The sequence below is a fragment of the Aquarana catesbeiana genome, linkage group LG09 (genome assembly GCF_042186555.1).
Source record: "Aquarana catesbeiana isolate 2022-GZ linkage group LG09, ASM4218655v1, whole genome shotgun sequence".
In the NCBI taxonomy this organism is placed as follows: Eukaryota; Metazoa; Chordata; class Amphibia; order Anura; family Ranidae; genus Aquarana; species Aquarana catesbeiana.
In genome coordinates this window covers 320,787,961-320,813,270 of record NC_133332.1, presented here as the reverse complement: position 1 = coordinate 320,813,270, position 25,310 = coordinate 320,787,961, and the positions used below count along the sequence as shown (strand labels likewise).

The following is a 25,310-nucleotide window of genomic DNA, read 5'->3' as shown; positions in this document are numbered from 1 at the left end:
GTACAAACATGCAAACCAGAGCCGGCACAGTCACCATGTTATCAAACAGACACAAATACTAACATAAGGAAACAAAAATATAAATGACATCTTCAGACAACATAACACCTAATGTTACCACACAATAGAAATCTCTTCTAAAATGATAAAGGAAATGTATGTTGTATCAATCCTGGGCATAGTATAATAGGTGAAAAGGTCAAAAGTCTGTATATCTCCAACCAAATTCTTTTTTATTTTATTTTTTTCTGGTAGAGTGAAGAAGGATTAGACCCCTAGCAGGTTCTTCCTGCTATTCAGAACTCTGTAAGCGAGATTTTCCCTCACTTCCTGTCCCGCAGACAACATTTTACCAGACAGGAAGTAAGGGAAAATCTCCACACAGAGATACATTTTTTTTTTTAGGTAGATTAGGGGAATCCTGAGACACCTGTCAGATTTTTATTGCTGTCTGGGTCCCCGTTGGAGATTTTCCCTCATTTCCTGTCTGGTGAAACGGCTGTCAGCAGAACAGGAAGTGAGGGGAAATCTCTCTAATAGAGCGCTGGATAGCAGAAAATCTGGACAGGGATTCTAAGCTCCATCCAAAACTAAAAGAGAAAAAAGTTTTAGCTGGATATAACCTAAAGCTGAAATGTAATCTACTTACATCTGCCATCCCTGGTTCCTCATCAGCATGATAATGACATTTTTATATTTGGTATTCCATTGCTATTACATTATTGTATTATAAGGCTGCTATAGGATATCTTTCATTTAAATTTAATTAAGCAATTTTTCAGCCATATATGAGTAAAGTGATGACGTTTCATTATTCTCTTCTCTGTACAGGTTAAGTTCCTCGCCCATTCATTGGAAAGCATTACCTTATGTTGGGAGATATGGAATAATATGAAGTCTACAGGTATATCCTGTTTGTAAATTGTTATGTGGAAATGTCCTGTAAATTTCCCAGAAGTAAAAGTTCCCATAAGAAAAAAAAAAGCTAAAATATTCATGAGTGGACATTTACTGTACAGTGAACCAATGGCCAGGCTATAGATTTGCAAGTATTTAGATAAATTTTAAACCCTCACTGAGCTCTGTAGCTGCAGGCACTGTGGGGAAATTCATCCTTAAACTTTACTTTAGGCAGCTCAGCTCCTCCTCAGCAACTCAGCTTTCTCTTCTCAGCAGCTCAACTCTCCTTGTTTTCCCATGGCAGCAGCTCAGCTCTCCCTGCTTTCCCTTCGCAGCAGCTCAGCTCTCTCTGCTTTCCCTTCTCAGCAGCTCAGTTCTTTCTCCCTGCTTTCTCTTCTCAGCAGATTCAGCTCTCCCTGCTTTCCCTTCTCAGGAGCTCAGTTCTCCCTGCTTTCTCTTCTCAGCAGCTCAGCTCTCCCTGCTTTCCCTTCTCAGCAGCTCAGTTCTCCCTGCTTATCCTTCCAAGCTGCTAAGTTCTCCCTGCTTTCCCTTCTCAGCAGCTCAGTTCTGCCTGCTTTCCCTTCTTAGCAGCTTCAGCTCTCCCTACTTTCCCTTCTCATCAGCTCAGCCCCCCCTGCTTTCCCTTCTCAGCAGCTCAGCTCTCCCTGCTTTCCCTTCTCAGCAGCTTCAGCTCTCCCTGCTTTCCCTTCTTAGCAGCTCAGCTCTCCCTGCTTTCCCTTCTCAACATCTCAGTTCTCTCTGCTTTCCCTTCTCAGCAGCTCAGCTCTCCCTGCTTTCCCATCTCAGCAGCTCAGCTCTCCCTGCTTTCCCTTCTCAGCAGCTCAGCTCTCCCTGCTTTCCCTTCTCAGCAGCTCAGCTCTCCCTGCTTTCCCTTCTCAGCAGCTCAGCTCTCCCTGTTTTCCCTTCTCAGCAGCTTCAGCTCTCCCTGCTTTCCCTTCTGAGCTGCTCAGTTCTCCCTGCTTTCCCTTCTCAGCAGCTCAGCTCTCCCTGCTTTCCCTTCTCAGCAGCTCAGTTCTCTCTGCTTTCCCTTCTCAGCAGCTTCAGCTCTCCCTGCTTTCCCATCTCAGCAGCTCAGCTCTCTCTGCTTTCCCTTCTCAGCAGCTCAACTCTCCCTGCTTTCCCTTCTCAGCATCTCAGCTCTCCCTGCTTTCCCTTCTCATCAGCTCAGTTCTCTCTGTTTTCCCTTCTCAACAGCTCAGCTCTCCCTGCTTTCTCTTCTCAGCAGCTCAGCTCTCCCTGCTTTCCCTTCTCAGCAGCTCAGCTTTCCCTGCTTTCCCTTCTCAGCAGCTCAGTTCTCTCTGCTTTCCCTTCTCAGCAGCTCAGTTCTCTCTGTTTTCCCTTCTCAACAGCTCAGCTCTCCCTGCTTTCCCTTCTCAGCAGCTCAACTCTCCGAGCTTTCCCTTCTCAGCAGCTCAGCTCTCCCTGCTTTCCCTTCTCAGCAGCTCAGTTCTCTCTGCTTTCCCTTCTCAGCAGCTCAGCTCTCCCTGCTTCCCATCTCAGCAGCTCAGCTGTCCCTGCTTTCCCTTCTCAGCAGCTCCGCTCTCCCTGCTTTCCCTTCTCAGCAGCTTAGTTCTCCCTGCTTTCCCTTCTCAGCAGCTTAGTTCTCCCTGCTTTCTCTTCTCAGCAGCTCAGTTCTCTTTGCTTTCCCTTCTCAGCAGCTCAGCTCTCTCTGCTTCCCATTCTCAGCAGCTGATGTAATGAGTGCTGCACAACACTTTCTTAAAGTAGAACTATAGGCAAAACTTTTTTTTTTTTGGATAGAGTACGGGAGGGTTATAACCCCTGTTAGAATTTTCTTAACCATCTGTGTCCCATTGCAGAGTTTTCCCTATACTTCCTGTCCCATAGCCAAACAGGAAGTGGGAGGAAATCCCTGCAAATTAAGTGAATTCTGTGGGGACCCCCCCCCAGAACTAGTGTCCCCATTGAAAGATTTCCACTGTATTAGTTTTCTGGGGACAACCCAAAATTTGGGATTTTCTTTTACTTTCATTTTTGATTATAATGGTAAACAGGAGAAATAGAGAGGGCAAATCTCCCTAACGTGGCACAGACAGCAATAAAAACCTGACAGGGGTTCTAATCCCTCTCCATTCCATCCAACACTAAAAAAAGTGGTTATACAAAGTCACATCCAGGTACACACATTGCCACATTGATGTGATATGTATTATTGATTTCAGAGCTGCATTGATTGGCGTCTTTTATCTCTGCCGGGAGTTGAGTTGTATCTCCTTCACAGGTGAATTCTCCAGTGACAACTCTGAGACCCTCCTAGTCCTCTATGAGTTTGAAGCCAGAGCCAAGCTGAATGATCCGGCGCTGGAGAGTGTGCTGGAGTATGTGTGGGGGCTGCCCAACCTCGACGCCAAAATACTGGAATCCATTGCATGTAAGTGTCCAAATATCTACTGCGCTAAAGCCAAACTCCGGGATCACCATAATAATTCCCCCTTTCCTCCCTTCCCCCATTATTTCCCAGACTGCACCCTTTTCCCCTTATAGAAATGTATATGATATAAAAAAAAAACCCAAAAAACATCAAAATCACCAATAACATCACAAACCATAAATCTTCCTCAGTCCAGGTGCCAGGGGGAGGGTCCTGTGTGGCGTTTCACGTCTGTTCTGACATACAGTAGGTTCCGTGCCACACTGAACTACATCTCTCAGCTGTACCCCAGCACAACTCGGTGTCTCCAGTGCACCCCTGTGTTCCCAGCCTGTCTTCATGTCTTCAGTGCACCCCTGTGTCCTCAGCGCCCCTCTGGACTTCCCCATGTCGCCAGTGGACCCCTGTGTCCTCAGCACCCCTCTGAGCTCCTCCATGTCTCCAGTGTATCCCTGTGTCCTCAGCACCCCTCTGAGCTCCTCCATGTCTCCAGTGTATCCCTGTGCCCTCAGCACCCCTCTGGACTCCTCCATGTCTCCAGTGCACCCCTGTGCCCTCAGCACCCCTCTGGACTCCTCCATGTCTCCAGTGCACCCCTGTGCCCTCAGCACCCCTCTGGACTCCTTCATGTCTCCAGTGTATCCCTGTGCCCTCAGCACCCCTCTGGACTCCTCCATGTCTCCAGTGTATCCCTGTGCCCTCAGCACCCCTCTGGACTCCTCCATGTCTCCAGTGCACCCCTGTGTCCTCAGCACCCCTCTGGACTCCTCCATGTCTCCAGTGCACCCCTGTGTCCTCAGCTCCCCTCTGGACTCCTCCAGGTCTCCAGTGCACCCCTGTGTCTTCAGCTCCCCTCTGGACTCCTCCATGTCTCCAGTGCACCCCTCTGTCCTCAGCGCCCCTCTGGACTCCTCCATGTCTCCAGTGTATCCCTGTGTCCTCAGCGCCCCTCTGGACTCCTCCATGTCTCCAGTGTATCCCTGTGTCTTCAGCGCCCCTCTGGGCTCCTCCATGTCTCCAGTGTATCCCTGTGCCCTCAGCACCCCTCTGGACTCCTCCATGTCTCCAGTGGACCCCTTTGTCCTCAGCACCCCTCTGAGCTCCTCCATGTCTCCAGTGTATCCCTGTGTCCTCAGCGCCCCTCTGGACTCCTCCATGTCTCCAGTGTATCCCTGTGTCCTCAGCACCCCTCTGGACTCCTCCATGTCTCCAGTGCGCACCTCTGGGCTCCTCCATGTCTCCAGTGCACCCCTGTGCCCTCAGAGCCCCTCTGGACTCCTCCATGTCTCCAGTGCACCCCTGTGCCCTCAGCACCCCTCTGGACTCCTCCATGTCTCCAGTGGACCCCTGTGTCCTCAGCGCCCCTCTGGACTCCTCCATGTCTCCAGTGGACCCCTGTGTCCTCAGCACCCCTCTGGACTCCTCCATGTCTCCAGTGGACCCGTGTCCTCAGCACCCCTCTGAACTCCTCCATGTCTCCAGTGTATCCCTGTGTCCTCAGCGCCCCTCTGGACTCCTCTATGTCTCCAGTGTATTCCTGTGCCCTCAGCGCCCCTCTGGACTCCTCCATGTCTCCAGTGTATCCCTGTGCCCTCAGCACCCCTCTGGACTCCTCCATGTGTCCAGTGTATCCCTGTGTCCTCAGCACCCCTCTGGACTCCTCCATGTCTCCAGTGTATCCCTGTGCCCTCAGCGCCCCTCTGGACTCCTCCATGTCTCCAGTGCGCACCTCTGGGCTCCTCCATGTCTCCAGTGCACCCCTGTGCCCTCAGAGCCCCTCTGGACTCCTCCATGTCTCCAGTGCACCCCTGTGCCCTCAGCACCCCTCTGGACTCCTCCATGTCTCCAGTGGACCCCTGTGTCCTCAGCGCCCCTCTGGACTCCTCCATGTCTCCAGTGGACCCCTGTGTCCTCAGCACCCCTCTGGACTCCTCCATGTCTCCAGTGGACCCCTGTGTCCTCAGCACCCCTCTGAACTCCTCCATGTCTCCAGTGTATCCCTGTGTCCTTAGCGCCCCTCTGGACTCCCCCATGTCTCCAGTGTATCCCTGTGTCCTCAGCGCCCCTCTGGACTCCTCCATGTCTCCAGTGTATCCCTGTGTCCTCAGCACCCCTCTGGACTCCTCCATGTCTCCAGTGCACCCCTGTGTCCTCAGCGCCCCTCTGGACTCCTCCATGTCTCCAGTGTATCCCTGTACCCTCAGCACCCCTCTGGACTCCTCCATGTCTCCAGTGCATCCCTATGTCCTCAGCACCCCTCTGAACTCCTCCATGTCTCCAGTGTATCCCTGTGTCCTTAGCGCCCCTCTGGACTCCCCCATGTCTCCAGTGTATCCCTGTGTCCTCAGCGCCCCTCTGGACTCCTCCATGTCTCCAGTGTATCCCTGTGTCCTCAGCACCCCTCTGGACTCCTCCATGTCTCCAGTGCACCCCTGTGTCCTCAGCGCCCCTCTGGACTCCTCCATGTCTCCAGTGTATCCCTGTACCCTCAGCACCCCTCTGGACTCCTCCATGTCTCCAGTGCATCCCTATGTCCTCAGCACCCCTCTGGACTCCTCCATGTCTCCAGTGCATCCCTGTGTCCTCAGCGCCCCTCTGGACTCCTCCATGTTTCCAGTGCACCCCTCTGTCCTCAGCACCCCTCTGGACTCCCCCATGTCTCCAGTGTATCCCTGTGCCCTCAGCGCCCCTCTGGACTCCTCCATGTCTCCATGACCAACATCTCATAGTACCTACCTGACTGAGGACCCAAACCTTCCACACAAAGTACGTCCACACATCGCCGCTGTGCGTTTACTCACATCATATACATTGTGATATGTCAGTTCCTGGAATAATTGTATTTTTGTATTAATATTCCCACCCAAAGCCTTGTCCATGGAATCCCCCGCATACTATCCATCCATCTGCAAGAAAGCCTTACAGGGAGCCTTATCAGTGCTAAAGAAGGAGGACCCCCCGGATGTGTCCAGACTGAGGTGCGATTCCACCATACCTACCCAACACTGCATTGTGAACGTGTGTGTGTGTATATATATATATATATATATATATATATATATATATGCAGGGTTACTATTAATAATCATGGGGCTCACAGTCAGTCACACAGGGTCACTAGGACTGACTGTACTAGTATTTGTGTAGTTAGCAGCAGGGGGGACACCCCCAGCTCACCCGATGGGGTCTGCTACATGACTACTGCCTGTACCCCTACTGTCAGCCCTGTCTTTGTATATGCGGAAAAAGCTCCGCCTTTTATCAATAAAAATCTGTCCATGGGCTCCACTCAGTGACTTTGCCTAGGCTAGGATGATGTCATCAGTCTGCTGCACGCAGGAGAAAGCATTTCATCTTCTCCCCACCCCTCCCCAGTGATTTTGCCCAACCTAACATGATGTCATCAGTCTGCTGCAGGCAGGAAGCAGCATTTTCCTTATTCTCCCATCTAGGGTTGCCACCTGTCCGGGCTTGACCCCGACAGTCTGGGTTTTGGATCATGTGTCCGGGTTTCAGTCTGCCTGAAACCCTGGCACATTATTAAGACAGGATTGTGGCTCAGAACAGGAGGGTGAGGGGGCACTGTGCGTTCTGCATTACTATTCTCTTTGGAGCACCCAAAGTTGTCCCAGGTCTGTTACAATCCTATAGTGTGTACTAAAAGGTTGCTGTAGGCCGCTAAAGTGTTCGGGTTTGGCTTGAAGAAAAAGTGGCAACCTTACTCCCCCCCCCCTCCCTAGTGACTTTGCCTAGTCTGACATGATGTCATCAGTCTGCTGCAAGCAAGAAGCAGCATTTTCCTCAGAACACGATAGCCAAATAATGTAGTAATATGATTTCCTGGCCTGGGATCTTTGAGAAGGTGACAATGGGGGAGTGTTTGCTGGCTGCCTAATAATATAATATAATAAAAGAGAGTTATCTGTTACTACAATGTAATAAGCCAGATATGATGTAATGGATGAAGTTGTATCGGAGATATAAAGGTGTGCTTTGTTTTCTTGCTCTCAGTAAGTGTCTGCATAGCCTGGTGAAGCTGAGCTTACCGGAGAGACTGGTGAAGCTGGAGGACGGTGAGCAGGAGGAGGCCTGGAACTACTACCAGGAGGCCCTCTGTATCATCACCAGCGCGGTGAGTGCCGCCATACACTGTGATGTCATCTGTCCTAATAATAATAATATATCTATACTAATACACACCTCCCCTCTCCGGAACGTGAGAACGAGGGGCACTATAGAGGGGCTCTCACCCGCTGTATGCATAGCGCGCTACACCAAAAAGTGGGCGTGGTGAAATTAAATAAAATATTGGACATGGCTATAGATTCTGATTAGAAACAACTTGGACTTAGGGCAAATTTAATTCATTGTACACATTGCCCCCACCCTGCACACACTGCCCCCCTCTGTATAATTCCCCCACACACACAAACCCCCCCTCCCAACATATTGCCCCCCTCTGTGTAAACACTGCCCCCATACATATTGCCCCCCTCTGTGTAAACACTGCCCCCATACATATTGCCCCCCTCTGTGTAAGCACTGCCCCCATACATATTGCCCCCCTCTGTGTAAACACTGCCCCCATACATATTGATCCCCTGCACACACTGTCCTTTCCATACACATTGCCCCCTTTTCCCCTGCACATACTGCCCCCCTTTTTATTTGCACACCTACCCCACCCCGTACACACTGCCACCACCCTGCACACACTGCCCCCCCAATTTACCCATGCACACTTAAACCTGCCCCCGTACACATTGCCCCCACCCTGCACACACTGCCTCCCTCTGTATAATACCCCCACACACACAAACCCCCCCTCTGTGTAAACACTGCCCCCATACATATTGCCCCCCTCTGTTTAAGCACTGCCCCCATACATATTGCCCCCCTCTGTGTAAACACTGCTCGCATAGATATTGCCCCCCTGCACACACTGTCCTTTCCATACACATTGCCCCCTTTTCCCCTGCACATACTGCCCCCCTTTTTTTCTGCACACCTACCCCACCCTGTACACATTGCCCCCACCCTGCACACACTGCCCCCACGTTACCTCTGCACACTTAACCCCCTCTCCTGTATTGTACTCCTCTGTGTAAACACTGCCACCATACATATTGCCCCCCTTCACACATTGGGGGGGGGGTGATGGAGGGGGGGGCATTGTGACCTGTCACCCCCTCGTCTATCCCTGCAGAACTCACCCAGAGGAATGGAGGACGGTTGGGAGGTCTGCTAATAGTCTCTGACCACCTCCCATTGCTTGTCTTCATTCACAACCTTTGTAACATTACATTCACTGAATATTATGTGTGGCCCTTTGTTGATGTCAAGGGCCACACTTCAGTCCCCCAATATCAAGCCAGTTGACCAGCACTGCTGCAGACTCATTGCTTTATTTTAATACTTGCATAGCAAACCTAGAGGGTTAAAAAGGAGACAACACCTCCACCTACTGGCTCTAAAGGAGAATGCACGATATTCATCTGCGATATTTTAAATAATTTGCAGCCTAAAAAAACAAAACATTAGCCAGACCATTGATGTGTGACCTTTGTGTTCAGAAGGACTATCCAGAGATTGAGATCTTGTGGCTGATGACCCGAGCGTGGAACCATGGGATATTCCAGTACAGCTTCAAGAAACTCCCAGATACCAGCCGCTGGTGTGCTCTGGCCATGAGACTCCTCAACTACCTGGGATCTTTGAAGGGGAGCTATGAAAGCAAGGTATATCCTATCTCATTTCTTATCAGTCTTATTGATCCTGCCAGTAGATCTCTTATCCCCCCCCCCCTCCCTCTCTGTAATAGGGTGACAACGCTGCTGGCTCTGCTGAGAAATTTCCCAGCAGCGTTGTCACCCTGTGTCAGGGGAAGTCTTAGATGGACCTTTACTTTTAACTACATGCCGCCCCGGGCCAATTCTGACACTTCGCTCCTACATGCAAAATAGACACGTGCGATTCGTTTCGTACAAATCGAAAATTCGTACGAATTTCCATAAATTCGTACATTCGGGAGGATCCGAAATACGAATTGCTATGCTTCCGAATTTTGTACGAAATTTCGTTTACAAATTTCGGATCCAAATTCCTAACGAACATTCGTAATTGTTACGAAAAGTTAACAAACCTAATGCCGCGTACACACGAGCGGACTTTCTATCCTACTTGGTCCGGCACACTTTCCGACGGACTTTGTCCGCCAGGTGCGCCGGACTTTAAAACGGACGGACTTGCCCACACACGCCGGGACTTTCCGGCGGGCTAAGTCCGCCCGTCTTTCCGACGGACTTTCGCCGGAGTTCCGGCGGACTTTCAGAATGAACGGACTTGCCCACACACGGACAAGTCCGTTCATTTTGAACGTGACTCAGGTGCGACGGGACTAGAAAAGGATGTCAATCTTGCCGCTTTTATCGGCGAGATTGACACCTTGCTAGCCCCGTCGCGGGGCATACCAGGCCCTTAGGTCTGGTATGGATTATAAAGGGGAACCCCGCTACGCCGAAAAAACGGCGTGGGGCCCCCCCTAAAATCCATACCAGACCCCGATCCGAGCACGCAGCCTGGCCGGTCAGGAAAGGGGGTGGGGACGAGCGAGCGCCCCCCCCCCCCTCCTGAACCGTACCAGGCCACATGCCCTCAACATGGGGGGTGGGTGCTTTGGGGGAGGGGGGCGCCCTGCGCCCCCCCCCCAAAGCACCTTGTCCCCATGTTGATGAGGACAAGGGCCTCTTCCCGACAACCCTGGCCGTTGGTTGTCGGGGTCTGCGGGCGGGGGCTTATCGGAATCTGGGAGCCCCCTTTAATAAGGGGGCCCCCAGATCCCGGCCCCCCACCCTATGTAAATGAGTATGGGGTACATGGTACCCCTACCCATTTACCTAGGAAAAAAGTGTAAGTAATAAAACACACTACACAGGTTTTTAAAATATTTTATTAAACAGCTCCGGGGGGGGGATCTTCCTCCGGCTTCGGGGGTCTTCTTCCGGCTTCGGGGGTCCCTCCGCTTCATCTTCTCCCGGCGTCCGGTTGGTTCTTCTCCGCTCTCCGGCCTCTTCTCCCGGTATCGCAGGTCTTCGGCCGGCCCCTCCGCTCTCTTCATGTAGCTCTATTGCGAGCGGAGGTCCGGACTTCTGGGCTTCTTGGCTTCTTGGCTTCTTGGCTTCTCTTCTCTTCCCCCAGATGTTGACACGACGCTCTCTCCGGCTGGACTGGTCTCTGAGGGCTGCGTTGTGACTTATATAGGCGGAGACCCCGCCCCCATATGATGTCACAGTCCTTGGGCATGCTGGGACTGTGACGTTTTAGGGGGCGTGGTCGCACACACACGAGCGGACTTTCCGCCCGAAACTGAGTCCGACGGAAAGATTTAAAACATGTTTAAAATCTAGGTCCGGCGGGCTTTTGGGAAGAAGTCCGCCGGAAAAGTCCGCCGCCGCGTACACACAGGCGGATTGTCCGGCACACTCTGGTCCGCCGGACCAAGTATGCCGGAAAGTCCGACCGTGTGTACGCGGCATAAGAGTTAAAAACCCCAGGAAGTCAGCACAGCACAGGGATGGTGGGAGCCCCTCATAATGAGCACAGCACAGGGATGGTGGGAGCCCCCTCATAATGAGCACAGCACAGGGATGGAGGGAGCCCCTCATAATGAGCACAGCACAGGGATGGTGGGAGCCCCTCATAATGAGCACAGCACAGGGATGGTGGGGGCCCCTCATAATGAGCACAGCACAGGGATGGTGGGAGCCCCTCATAATGAGCACAGGGATGGTGGGAGCCCCTCATAATGAGCACAGGGATGGTGGGAGCCCCTCATAATGAGCACAGGGATGGTGGGAGCCCCTCATAATGAGCACAGGGATGGTGGGGGCCCCTCATAATGAGCACAGGGATGGTGGGAGCCCCTCATAATGAGCACAGGGATGGTGGGAGCCCCTCATAATGAGCACAGGGATGGTGGGAGCCCCTCATAATGAGCACAGGGATGGTGGAAGCCCCTCATAATGAGCACAGCACAGGGATGGTGGGAGCCCCTCATAATGAGCACAGCACAGGGATGGTGGGAGCCCCTTATAATGAGCACAGCACAGGGATGGTGGAGGCCCCTCATAATGAGCACAGCACAGGGATGGTGGGAGCCTCTCATAATGAGCACAGCACAGGGATGGTGGGAGCCCCTCATAATGAGCACAGCACAGGGATGGTGAGAGCCCCTCATAATGAGCACAGCACAGGGATGGTGAGAGCCCCTCATAATGAGCACAGGGATGGTAGGAGCCCCTCATAATGAGCACAGTACAGGGATGGTGGGAGCCCCTCATAATGAGCACAGCACAGGGATGGTGAGAGCCCCTCATAATGAGCACAGGGATGGTGGGAGCCCCTCATAATGAGCACAGCACAGGGATGGTGGGAGCCCCTCATAATGAGCACAGTACAGGGATGGTGGGGGCCCCTCATAATGAGCACAGCACAGGGATGGTGGGGGCCCCTCATAATGAGCACAGCACAGGGATGGTGGGGGCCCCTCATAATGAGCACAGGGATGGTGGGAGCCCCTCATAATGAGCACAGGGATGTTGGGAGCCCCTCATAATGAGCACAGGGATGGTGGGAGCCCCTCATAATGAGCACAGGGATGGTGGGAGCCCCTCATAATGAGCACAGGGATGTTGGGAGCCCCTCATAATGAGCACAGGGATGGTGGGAGCCCCTCATAATGAGCACAGGGATGGTGGGAGCCCCTCATAATGATCACAGCACAGGGATGGTGGGAGCCCCTCATAATGAGCACAGGGATGGTGGGGGCCCCTCATAATGAGCACAGCACAGGGATGGTGGGAGCCCCTCATAATGAGCACAGGGATGGTGGGGGCCCCTCATAATGAGCACAGCACAGGGATGGTGGGAGCCCCTCATAATGAGCACAGGGATGGTGGGAGCCCCTCATAATGAGCACAGGGATGGTGGAGGCCCCTCATAATGAGCACAGCACAGGGATGGGGGGAGCCCCTCATAATGAGCACAGCACAGGGATGGTGGAAGCCCCTCATAATGAGCACAGGGATGGTGGGAGCCCCTCATAATGAGCACAGGGATGGTGGGAGCCCCTCATAATGAGCACAGGGATGGTGGAGGCCCCTCATAATGAGCACAGCACAGGGATGGTGGGAGCCCCTCATAATGAGCACAGCACAGGGATGGTGGGAGCCCCTCATAATGAGCACAGCACAGGGATGGTGGGAGCCCCTCATAATGAGCACAGCACAGGGAGGAAGCCCCCTCATAATGATAAATTCATCATAACGAATGTTCGTAATTGTTACGAAAAGTTAACGAACCTAATGAAATTTCGTATTTCGTACGAAGTTTCGGACACGAATTACGAAATGCGAATTAATTGTAATACGAAACAAATCAAATTTATTGACGGCGCACATGTCTAATGCAAAAATCTACTTTTTTTTTTTTTTTTTGCTAAAAAATGATTTAGAACTAGGGTTTAGTAATAATAAAACTAAAGCGCTTTATGGATTCTGTCACGGGCATGGCCAGAGCGGAGGCTGTTGGAGAGGACTGTATGCAAGCCTGTTGCCCACCGATTATGGGCCCTAGCATTTGAGGTGAATGAGAAATCCAGTCTGAACTGTATTAATCGGACTCAGTCATGTATATATTGTATGGGGACTCCTTACTGTAGATTTGTGTCCCTGAAGAGGGAGGGGGGATTCCTCCAGCAGCCCCCTGCTGATAAGACTGATTCATTCTGCTGGGACACATCCTGTGAGGAGATGCTGGTGTTATCAACATGTGTTTATGTTAATTGAGAGAGCTGATCACATTAGCCACCAGCCCTGGCTAATAGACGAATGGTCTAGGCTGAGGAGGGGGCAGATTGTTGTTTGTATTGTTAATTGTATTAATGTGTGAAGCTCGGTGCCCACAAGACTGTCATCTGGTCTGGGTACATTTTGTAGTAAATTAGCTCATGTTAATTAGGTTAGCTTTGAGTCATCCCTGCTGTATAAAGGTCTGTGAGATCTCAAAATAAAGTTAGTTCTGATGTACTCCAAGACTGGTGTTGTCTAGTTCTTGGGGTTCCTATAGCCAGATCCATTGGACTCGTGTTCCAGAACTTAGGAAGCGGTATATGACGGAAGCACTCAAGCGGAGTGTGGGACGTTCCGTGACAGATTCTATCTATGAGTGATTAAAAATTGTGAAAAATGTGCATTTATGTGGTCATTTAAATTTGCGTTGCGTCACATCACGTGACTTTGATAAAGTCATGTGACATGTGATGCAACGCGTCGGGAGGAGCCTAGTGACGTCATCCATAGTGAGTGCCGTAGTGTTACTCGCAGTCTATGGACTATATTTGCTATGATTTATTCACGATAAGTTTTGTCAATTAAGTAAGTATAGCACTAATATATAATTTAATTCAAATATATTTTTTTTAGCACAATTGCAGCGTAGTATTCAGCGCACCTTTTAATCACACATTTTAATTTTTTTTAATAGAACTAGGGTTGCCACCTGTCCGGGATTCACCCGGACAGTCCGGGTTTTGAATCATGTGTCCGGCTTTCAGGACTGAAAAGTGTGTTTTCCTTTTGGAGCCACCCTTTCTAACTTTGGTACTTTGGTACCTAAGTTGAATTTTTTTTCTACAGATTGCAATTGGCTCTGGGATCCCCCACCTCTTAATAGGGGTGAGTCGGTTATGTATCAATTTTCTACATTTTGTGATGTTTTAATCCCCCCCCCCCTTTTTCTTACTATTTCTTTTACTATAGGATTGTAACAGACCTAGGACACCATTTGGGTGCTCCAAAGAGAATAGTAATGCAGCGCACAGAGCGCCCCCCTCACCCTCCTGTCAGGCCCTGTTCTGAGCCAGATTCCTTTCTGAATAATGTGTCTGGCATTCGGGTGAACTGAAACCCGGACATAGGATTCAAAACCCGGACTGTCCGGGGGTGGCAACCCTAGAGAGAACCCCCGGGTGACACCAGGCCCTCCTGAGTCCTGTCACAATACCTGGTAACTATAACACAGGGTACTTCTCCAGGGTTCCAGCAAACATTGGTAACAATAAATATTCAGGAAAATAGAATAATAAGTCGGGATTGTGTCCGGTGTGTGTTCCGGGATTGTTCTAAATATAGGCTGCTGATTGGGAAAGATCATCGAAGTATTGGGTACACTTTGTGGCAGATTCCTGTAAATATGATGCAAGATTTATTGTACACTATATAGGGGCCCTTCCCACTCTGGGGCCCTTTATATAACTGTTATGGGTACCAGGGGGAGGCCGACGTTCTCATAGACTTCATGGCTGATTTTCCTCCTGAGGGAGAAACTAGCAAGGTGGACCTACTAAAGGGGGTCCAACCCGCTACTAGGAAGGTGGACCTAATAAAGGGGGTCTAACCCGCTACTAGCAAGGTGGACCTAATAAAGGGGGTCCAACCCGCTACTAGCAAGGTGGACCTAATAAAGGGGGTCCAACCCGCTACTAGGAAGGTGGACCTAATAAAGGGGGTCTAACCCACTACTAGCAAGGTGGACCTAATAAAGGGGGTCTAACCCGCTACTAGCAAGGTGGACCTAATAAAGGGGGTCTAACCCGCTACTAGCAAGGTGGACCTAATAAAGGGGGTCCAACCCGCTACTAGCAAGGTGGACCTAATAAAGGGGGTCCAACCCGCTACTAGGAAGGTGGACCTAATAAAGGGGGTCTAACCCACTACTAGCAAGGTGGACCTAATAAAGGGGGTCCAACCCGCTACTAGGAAGGTGGACCTAATAAAGGGGGTCCAACCCGCTACTAGCAAGGTGGACCTAATAAAGGGGGTCTAACCCGCTACTAGCAAGGGGGACCTAATAAAGGGGGTTTAACCCACTACTAGCAAGGGGGACCTAATAAAGGGGGTCCAACACGCTACTAGCAAGGTGGACCTAATAAAGGGGGTCTAACCCGCTACTAGCAAGGGGGACCTAATAAAGGGGGTCTAACCCGCTACTAGCAAGGGGGACCTAATAAAGGGGGTTTAACCCACTACTAGCAAGGTGGACCTAATAAAGGGGGTCTAACCCGCTACTAGCAAGGTGGACCTAATAAAGGGGGTCTAACCCGCTACTAGCAAGGGGGACCTAATAAAGGGGGTTTAACCCACTACTAGCAAGGGGGACCTAATAAAGGGGGTCCAACACGCTACTAGCAAGGGGGACCTAATAAAGGGGGTCTAACTCGCTACTAGGAAGGTGGACCTAATAAAGGGGGTCCAACCCGCTACTAGCAAGGGGGGCCTAATAAAATGGGATCCAAGCCGCTACTAGCAAGGGGGACCTAATAAAGGGGGTCCAACCCGCTACTAGCAAGGGGGACCTAGTAAAGGGGGTCTAACCCACTACTAGCAAGGGTGACCTAACAAAGGGGGTCCAACACGCTACTAGCAAGGGGGGCCTAATAAAGGGGATCCAACCCGCTACTAGCAAGGGGGACCTAGTAAAGGGGGTCTAACCCACTACTAGCAAGGGTGACCTAACAAAGGGGGTCCAACACGCTACTAGCAAGGGGGACCTAATAAAATGGGATCCAACCCGCTACTAGCAAGGGGGACCTAATAAAGGGGGTCCAACCCGGTACTAGCAAGGGGGACCTAATAAAGGGGGTCCAACCCGCTACTAGCAAGGGGGACCTAATAAAGGGGGTCTAACCCACTACTAGCAAGGGGGACCTAATAAAGGGGGTCTAACCCACTACTAGCAAGGGGGACCTAATAAAGGGGGTCCAACCCGCTACTAGCAAGGGGGACCTAGTAAAGGGGGTCTAACCCACTACTAGCAAGGGTGACCTAACAAAGGGGGTCCAACCCGCTACTAGCAAGGGGGACCTAATAAAGGGGGTCCAACCCGGTACTAGCAAGGGGGACCTAATAAAGGGGGTCCAACCCTCTACTAGCAAGGGGGACCTAATAAAGGGGGTCCAACCCGCTACTAGCAAGGGGGACCTAATAAAGGGGGTCTAACCCACTACTAGCAAGGGTGACCTAACAAAGGGGGTCCAACACGCTACTAGCAAGGGGGACCTAATAAAGGGGGTCCAACCCTCTACTAGCAAGGGGGACCTAATAAAGGGGGTCCAACCCGCTACTAGCAAGGGGGACCTAATAAAGGGGGTCTAACCCACTACTAGCAAGGGTGACCTAACAAAGGGGGTCCAACACGCTACTAGCAAGGGGGACCTAATAAAGGGGGTCCAACCCTCTACTAGCAAGGGGGACCTAATAAAGGGGGTTCAACCCGCTACTAGCAAGGGGGACCTAATAAAGGGGGTTCAACCCTCTACTAGCAAGGGGGACCTAATAAAGGGGGTCCAACCCTCTACTAGCAAGGGGGACCTAATAAAGGGGGTTCAACCCTCTACTAGCAAGGGGGACCTAATAAAGGGGGTCCAACCCTCTACTAGCAAGGGGGACCTAATAAAGGGGGTCCAACCCGCTACTAGCAAGGGGGGCCTAATAAAGGGGGTCCAATATGGATGGAGTAGTTATGTGCTGCCACCTAGTGATAATAAAAGTGTATGGCTGCTGCTATAACCAAATGTGTTCCCACATCCAAAACAAATTAGTAATACAAACTATGTGATAATGCTGCTCCAATATGAATATATTCATATGTATATATTCATATTCCTCCACACAACTGCCGCTCACTGGATATTTTCTCTTATTCCCACCATTCTCTGTAATCCCGAGAGATGGTTGTGTGTGTGAAAATCCCAGAAATACTCAGAGCGGCCCGTCTGCCACCAACCACCATGCCACGTTCAAAGTCACCCAGATCCCCTTTCTGATGCTCGGTTTGAACTTCAGCAAGTCGTCTTCACCACATCTAGAGGCCAAAATGCATTGAGCTGCTGCCCTGTGATTGGCTGATTAGCAATTTGTGTTACCGAGCAACTGAACAGGTGTACCTAATAAAGTGGCCAGTGAGTGTATACAATGGCGACCCTAGGGGGGGGGCCAGAGGGGGCCCTGACCCCCCCCAACATTATGCTGTGCCCCACCATGTGCCCCCCCCAAAAAAAAATTTTTTTTTTTTTTTTTACAAAAAATCAATGTCTAAAAGGGAGAGAGTCCCCAGTCAGCTCCTGCGGGTGATTCCTCCCCCTCCCTCTGCTCGCTGACACTGCATAATGCGAGCGCTCACACAACCACGGCCGCCCGATCTGCTCCTTCCCCTGCATCCTCATTGGCAGGGAGAAGAGCGATTTGCAGGAAGGACTCCACCAGGACTCTCAGTTACTGAAAAAACAGACTGATTTCTCCCGTCCTTAGGACAGGAGGACCAGCCTGGAAATTCCAAGAGATGCCAGACCAGTGCTGTCAATAGCAGGACAGCAAGAGGAGGCTGGGGAACCCCACAGTGACAGAACACCAGGGCCCGGAGGCTAGACAACCTTTGTAACCCTGATAGTTCTCCCACTGCATTGGACCCTTATATTTTCTTGGTATGCTGGTGACATATATCTCTTGTTTTCTGCCACCCTGGGGGGGGGCCCCAATACAGTAGGAAGGGAGCTCACTGCAGAACATGTGAAAGGGCCCGTTGTGGGGTCGTAGTAAAGGGCCCCAGGATATATATATATATATATTATATATTTTATAGTTGCCCCCCTACTTTTGTCCCTGTCCCCCCATGTGCCCCCCCTAAATTTGAAAGCTGGAGACGCCACTGAGTGTATATATATATAAAATATAAGAGGTTCTCGAAGTTCTATCGGTGTGCAATGACACAACTCACTGGAGTGGATCCCTTCCATGTCTTATTATGTCATCTCAGAATTGTGTAGAAATTGTAAATAAAATGAAATGTTAGCTTGTTGTCTGAAAGGCTCGCTTTGTGTTTATATCTGACTAATGGATAAATCCCGTCCCCTCCATAGATGACGGATCTGTATGGGGACATTCTGGACAAGCTGGAGAAGGAAAGAGGAGCTCCGAGTCACCAGAACTACCAATTACCAATGTAGGTTTTCTTGTATCCATTCTATTGCTGGCTACATTGTAACTGTTATATCTCTTCCATTGCTGGCTACATTGTAACTGTTATATCTCTTCCATTGCTGGCTACATTGTAACTGTTATATCTCTTCTATTGCTGGTTACATTGTATTTCTTATATCTCTTCTATTGCTGGTTACATTGTATTTGTTTTATCTGACCTATTGCTGGTTACATTGTATTTTCTGTATCCTTTAAAATTGGACATTGTTATTCTGTTTAAAGTGGATATGAAAGTGACAAAAAAAAAAAAAAGTTGTCAGTTCAGATATCATATTGTGTCCTCAGAATGTTTTCCTATCACAGAACATTTGTTACAATGGAGGAGTCGATGTTTTGATGCTGAGTAATAGATTTATTCATGTCTTTAATGTGAAGTTGCCCCCCCCCCCCCCCCATCATGGTCATTAATGTGGAGTTGCCCCCTCACCATGGTCATTAATGTGGAGTTGCCCCTCACCATAGTCATTAATGTGGAGTTGTCCCCTACCATGGTCATTAATGTGGAGTTGCCCCCCCACCATGGTCATTAATGTGGAGTTGCCCCCCCCCCCACCATGGTCATTAATGTGGAGTTGCCCCCTCACCATAGTCATTAATGTGGAGTTGTCCCCTACCATGGTCATTAATGTGGAGTTGCCCCCCCACCATGGTCATTAATGTGGAGTTGCCCCCCCACCATGGTCATTAATGTGGAGTTGCCCCCCCCCCCACCATGGTCATTAATGTGGAGTTGTCCCCTACCATGGTCATTAATGTGGAGTTGCCCCCCCACCATGGTCATTAATGTGGAGTTGCCCCCCCCACCATGGTCATTAATGTGGAGTTGCCCCCTACCATGGTCATTAATGTGGAGTTGCCCCCTACCATGGTCATTAATGTGGAGTTGTCCCCCACCATGGTCATTAATGTGGAGTTGCCCCCCACCATGGTCATTAATGTGGAGTTGCCCCCTACCATGGTCATTAATGTGGAGTTGCCCCCCACCATGGTCATTAATGTGGAGTTGCCCCCTACCATGGTCATTAATGTGGAGTTGCCCCCCACCATGGTCATTAATGTGGAGTTGTCCCCTACCATGGTCATTAATGTGGAGTTGTCCCCTACCATGGTCATTAATGTGGAGTTGCCCCCTACCATGGTCATTAATGTGGAGTTGTCCCCCCACCATGGTCATTAATGTGGAGTTGTCCCCCCACCATGGTCATTAATGTGGAGTTGTCCCCCACCATGGTCATTAATGTGGAGTTGTCCCCTACCATGGTCATTAATGTGGAGTTGTCCCCTACCATGGTCATTATTGTGGAGTTGTCCACCATGGTCATTAATGTGGAGTTGCCCCCTACCATGGTCATTAATGTGGAGTTGTCCCCCACCATGGTCATTAATGTGGAGTTGTCCCCACCATGGTCATTAATGTGGAGGTGTCCCCTACCATGGTCATTAATGTGGAGTTGTCCCCTACCATGGTCATTATTGTGGAGTTGTCCACCATGGTCATTAATGTGGAGTTGTCCCCCCACCATGGTCATTAATGTGGAGTTGCCCCCCACCATGGTCATTAATGTGAAGTTACCCCCCACCATGGTCATTTATGTGGAGTTTTTCCCCTCATGGTCATTAATGTGGACTTGTCCCCCACCATGGTCCATAATGTGGAGTTGTCCCCCACCATGGTCAATAATGTGGAGTTGCCCCCTCACCATAGTCATTAATGTGGAGTTGCCCCCTACCATGGTCATCAATGTGGAGTTGCCCCCTACCATGGTCATTAATGTGGAGTTGTCCCCACCATGGTCATTAATGTGGAGTTGTCCCCTACCATGGTCATTAATGTGGAGTTGTCCCCTACCATGGTCATTATTGTGGAGTTGCCCCCCCCCCATGGTCATTAATGTGGAGTTGCCCCCTCACCATAGTCATTAATGTGGATTTGCTTCCCCACCATGGTCATTAATGTGAAGTTACCCCCTCACCATAGTCATTAATGTTGAGTTGCCCCCCCCCCCATAGTCATTAATGTGGAGTTGCCCCCTACCATGGTCATTAATGTGGAGTTGTCCCCCAGCATGGTCACTAATGTGGAGTTGCCCCCCCACCATGGTCATTAATGTGGAGTTGTCCCCTACCATGGTCATTAATGTGGAGTTGCCCCCTACCATGGTCATTAATGTGGAGTTGTCCCCCAGCATGGTCACTAATGTGGAGTTGCCCCCCCACCATGGTCATTAATGTGGAGTTGCCCCCTCACCATAGTCATTAATGTGGAGTTGCCCCCCCCACCATGGTCATTAATGTGGAGTTGTCCCCTACCATGGTCATTAATGTGGTGTTTTTCCTCACCATGGTCATTAATGTGGAGTTGCCCCTCACCATAGTCATTAATGTGGAGTTGCCCCCTCACCATAGTCATTAATGTGGAGTTGCCCCCTCACCATAGTCATTAATGTGGAGTTGCCCCCCCCACCATGGTCATTAATGTGGAGTTGTCCCCTACCATGGTCATTAATGTGGAGTTGTCCCCACCATGGTCATTAATGTGGAGTCCCCCCCCCCATCATGGTCATTAATGTGGAGTTGTCCCCCACCATAGTCATTAATGTGGAGTTGCCCCCCACCATGGTCATTAATGTGGAGTCCCCCCCCCCCCACTGGTCATTAATATGGAGTTGCCCCCCACCATGGTCAATAAAGTGTTACAAAACCCACAACAGTAAAGACAGTCTGTGTACGCAGTAAAGCATGCTTGTTATAACAAACAAGCTCAGTAGAGGACATCAGACTCAATACTTGTGCATTGCAAGGTCTTTATTTCAGGCCATAACCAGGATATTGTCCAGACAAAGTTTATTACTATCAGTCTCCTCGTCAACAATGGTGTAAGTTCTGTGAAGATTTTCGGGGCCTCTGACCATTCCTAACAGATGACGGGTTACAACTAGAGAAGGAGAGAATGGGCTCTATTCCCATCATGTACAGCGGGTATCATGGATTCCGAAATGATAACAATAACAACCAGACTGCATAAGTGAATAAGGGGATATAAATCCCTAAATGATAATATCCAGTATAAATGTGACAATAGTGTCACGTGTGACTATAAGACAGAACGTGTGAATATGTGTCAAAAAGATCATATGTAGAGGGTGCAAAACATGAACACGTTTCCACGAGTCCGTACAAAAAAAGTAATAAAAGTCCACTCTGTATCAACACAAAAAAAGTTGTGAAAAAACGTTGAGGAACATCAAAACGTCATGCTGATATCCAAATAGTGAACGTAAACTGATATTAATAGTGCAGCAAACCACCACCGGTGAAAATGAAGGCTTACCGGATGGTTTGAACTCAAAAGAACATACGTTCTATAAGTCAAAGGACAAACGGGGTGAAGACTTGGGGATCCTCTGTGGCTAGATCATGTACCCTCCAGATATTCTTGAAATCTCAATCTCCATAAGAGGATGGTTTTCATACAGGAATGTATCAGATTCTCATCATTGTGGTATGGATGTTCAATAACAGGAGAATAAAACAGCGTGATTCAGTAAAACAAACAAAATTTAATAAAAGGTAGAACACTTACATTTATGAAGTAATTCAAGCGCTTGGATTGAATTGTGGCGGCAGCGTAGTCCTTACCGACACATTTTGTCTCATTAGACGTCATCTGGGGCGTACCTCCACTGCAGCCAGCCATTTTGACGAACCGGAAGTAATAATTAGAATCAACGGTGACACAGCGTGAGCTGGATTCTCATGTTAGGGGTCATATTGCTTTTATATATTCGGCTGGCTGGAGTGGAGGTACACCCCAGACGACGTCTAAGGAGACGAAACGCTGCCGCCACAATGTTCTGTCTCACACATTTATACTGGATATTATCATTTAGGGATTTATATCCCCTTATTCACATATGCAGTCTGGTTGTTATTGTTATAATTTCAATCTAGACATATAGCACTACACTATATATGTATTCTTTTCATGTGGCTCCCCAGATCCTCCTTCTTTATGGAGGCTGAGGTTTCTATAGTTTCCCCTAAAGATGACCAAAACAGGTCTAATTACCCACTTCCAGCCCATAGGAGGTCATAGGACATCCTGGACTTCTAGTGGAGATATCGGAGTGATGGGTGCAGCTACAGGCATTGTTCGGATATCATTTTTGTTCAGCAGGTTGTTCCTTGCAAAGTAAAAGCCCTCAAAGCAGCTGTTTAGCCGCTTGATTGCTATTACAGACAGCAGCGGGAGGGAACGTTTCCCTCCCGCTGCTTCTTCCGGCCCACCCCTGTGATCAGGAACCAGAGAAGGAAACCGGTGGCAGTGGCAGTTTACCATAGAGCTGACTGCAAGACCAGATGGTCCCTGGCCATATCTATGACCCTTGGAAGCCAGAAGCACCATCAGAACCGTCACTTCCAGCTCCGGCAGATTTAAACACTGACGTTTTTTTTTTTTTTTTTTTTTGGAACTCAGGCTTTCCAGCCTAGGAGGAGAGATGTGAGGACTTATAGAATCCCAGATTTCTCCATAAAGAGGACCTGTCATGCCCTATTCCTATTACAAGAGATGATTACATTTCTTGTAATAGGAAAAAAAGTGATAAAAAAAAAAAAAAAATGAAAAAAAGGGGAAAGTGTAAAAAAAAAAAAAAGTTAAAAAAATAAAAATTATATAGTATAAATAAATACAATATATATATATATATATATATATATATATATATATATATACACACACACACAAACAAAAAAATAAATTTCAAAAGCGCCCCCCTTCCAGACAGAAGGAACTCACAAGTAGGTCGCGCCCACATATGTAAACTACGTTCGTACCACACACGTGAGATATCGCTGTGAACATTAGAGCAATAATTCTAGAATTGCTAGACCTCCTCTGTAACTATAAACTGGTAACCCTGTAATCATTTTTAAAGTGTCGCCTATGGAGATTTTATTTATTTATTTTTAGGTACCAAAGCCTTGCATCATTCCACAAATGGGCGCAATTTTAGGTAGGTCCTCATGTGGTACACAGATTAGTCCTGTCAATGTAAGAAGGTTCTCCTAACGACAACTCGTTATGTGTATAAAAGACACCTGTCCACAGAATCTCTTTCTTCCATTCAATCCTCACCATCATGGGGAAGACCAAAGATCTGTCAGAGGACGTCAGGGAGAAGATTGTAGACCTGCACAAGGCTGGAATGGGCTACAAGACCATCAGCAAGAAGCTTGGTGAGAAGGAGACAACTGTTGGAGCGATTATTCACAAATGGAAGAAATACAAAATAACCATCAATTGTCCTCGGTCTGGAGCTCCATGCAAGGTTTTGTCCCACGGGGTGAGGATGGTCATGAGAAAAATGAGGGATCAGCCTTCCCCACTCCTCCCACAGACTCCTTCACTATGGCTGATCCTGCAGCTGAAGGAGATAAAAGGTGAGGACGCAGCAGTCCCGCCCGGGTCTTCATCTCCAGGCATGATGCTGTAAGTTACTGCACAGTGCACACTATCACTGCACAGTCCTAACTTACCCTATGCCACCCCAACCTACCCTATGCCACCTCAACCTGTCCAATACCACCCCAACCTGGCACCATACCAGCCCAACATACCCTATACCACCAGAGCCTTCCCTATGCCACCCTGACCTGCCCAATACCGCCCTGACCTGCCCTATACCATCATCCACAGGGGCAGTTTGGGGGTGCGCCCTGTGACCATGCGCTGCCTGCAGGGCACTGACACCATGTTTTTCCACACCAGGTGACACCAACCCTAGTGATGCCACTGACCACAGTCACCAAACAAACCATTGGTAACACAATACACCGCCATGGATTGAAATCCTGCAGCGCCCGCAAGGTCCCCCTCCTCAGGAAGGCACATGGACAAGTCCATCTGAAGTTTGCCAATGAACATCTAAATGATTCAGAGGAGGATTGGAAGAAAGTGTTGTGGTCAGAGGAGACCAAAATTCAGCTCTTTGGCATTAACTCAACTCGCCGTGTTTGGAGGAAGAAAAAGGCTGACTATGTCCCTAAGAACACCATCCCTACAGTCACACACGGAGGTGGAAACATGATGCTTTGGGGATGTTTCTCTGCTAAAGGTACAGACCGTCTTTGCCGCATTGAGGGGCCAATGGACGGGGCCATGTATTGTAAGATCTTGGATGAGAACCTTCTTCCCTCATCCAGAACACTGAAGATGGGTCATGGATGGGTCTTCCAGCATGACAATGACCCAAAACATACCGCCAAGGCAACAAAGGAGTGGCTCAAGAAGAAGCAGATTAAGGTCATGAAGTGGTTTAGCCAGTCTACAGACCTTAATCTTATAGGAAATGTATGGAGGGAGCTGAAACTTCGAGTTGCCAAGCGACAGCCAAGAAACCTTAAGAATTTAGAGAAGATCTGTAAAGAAGAGTGGACCAAAATCCCTCCTGAGATGTGTGCAAAGCTGGTCACCACCTACAAGAAACGTCTGACCTCTGTGATCACCAACAAGGGTTTCTCCACCAATTACTAAGTCATGTTTTGCTTGGGGGTCAAATACTTATTTTACTCCATTTATAACATTTGTATTGTGTTTTTTTCTGGATTTTTGTTTGATATTCTGTCTCTATCATATAAAATACACCTATGATAAAAATAAAATATATTTTCTTTAATCTTTTCATGTGACAACACTGAAAAAATGACACTTGTCTACAATGTAAAGTAGTGAGTGTACAGCTTGTATAACAGTGTAAATTTACTGTCCCCCTCAAAATAACTCAACACACAGCCATTAATGTCTAAACCGCTGGCAACAAAAGTCAGTACACCCCTAAGTGAAAATGTCCAAATTGGACCCAAAGTGTCAATATTTTGTGTGGCCACCATTATTTTCCCAG

General features: G+C 49.2%; 1 protein-coding gene across 1 annotated transcript in view; it reads left to right on the top strand.

Annotated features, from left to right (window-relative positions):
• The window catches only part of TEX11 (testis expressed 11), a 96,569-nt gene extending 77,785 nt beyond the window's left edge, over positions 1 to 18,784 (top strand). The window contains exons 20-25 of the mRNA XM_073600993.1: positions 832 to 904; positions 3,164 to 3,313; positions 6,183 to 6,291; positions 7,325 to 7,445; positions 8,887 to 9,051; positions 18,288 to 18,784. Coding sequence (XP_073457094.1) covers positions 832 to 904; positions 3,164 to 3,313; positions 6,183 to 6,291; positions 7,325 to 7,445; positions 8,887 to 9,051; positions 18,288 to 18,374 — 705 coding nt within the window. The 3' untranslated portion in view covers positions 18,375 to 18,784. The remainder of the gene's footprint in view (positions 1 to 831; positions 905 to 3,163; positions 3,314 to 6,182; positions 6,292 to 7,324; positions 7,446 to 8,886; positions 9,052 to 18,287) is intronic.
• The last annotated feature ends 6,526 nt before the right edge of the window (positions 18,785 to 25,310 follow it).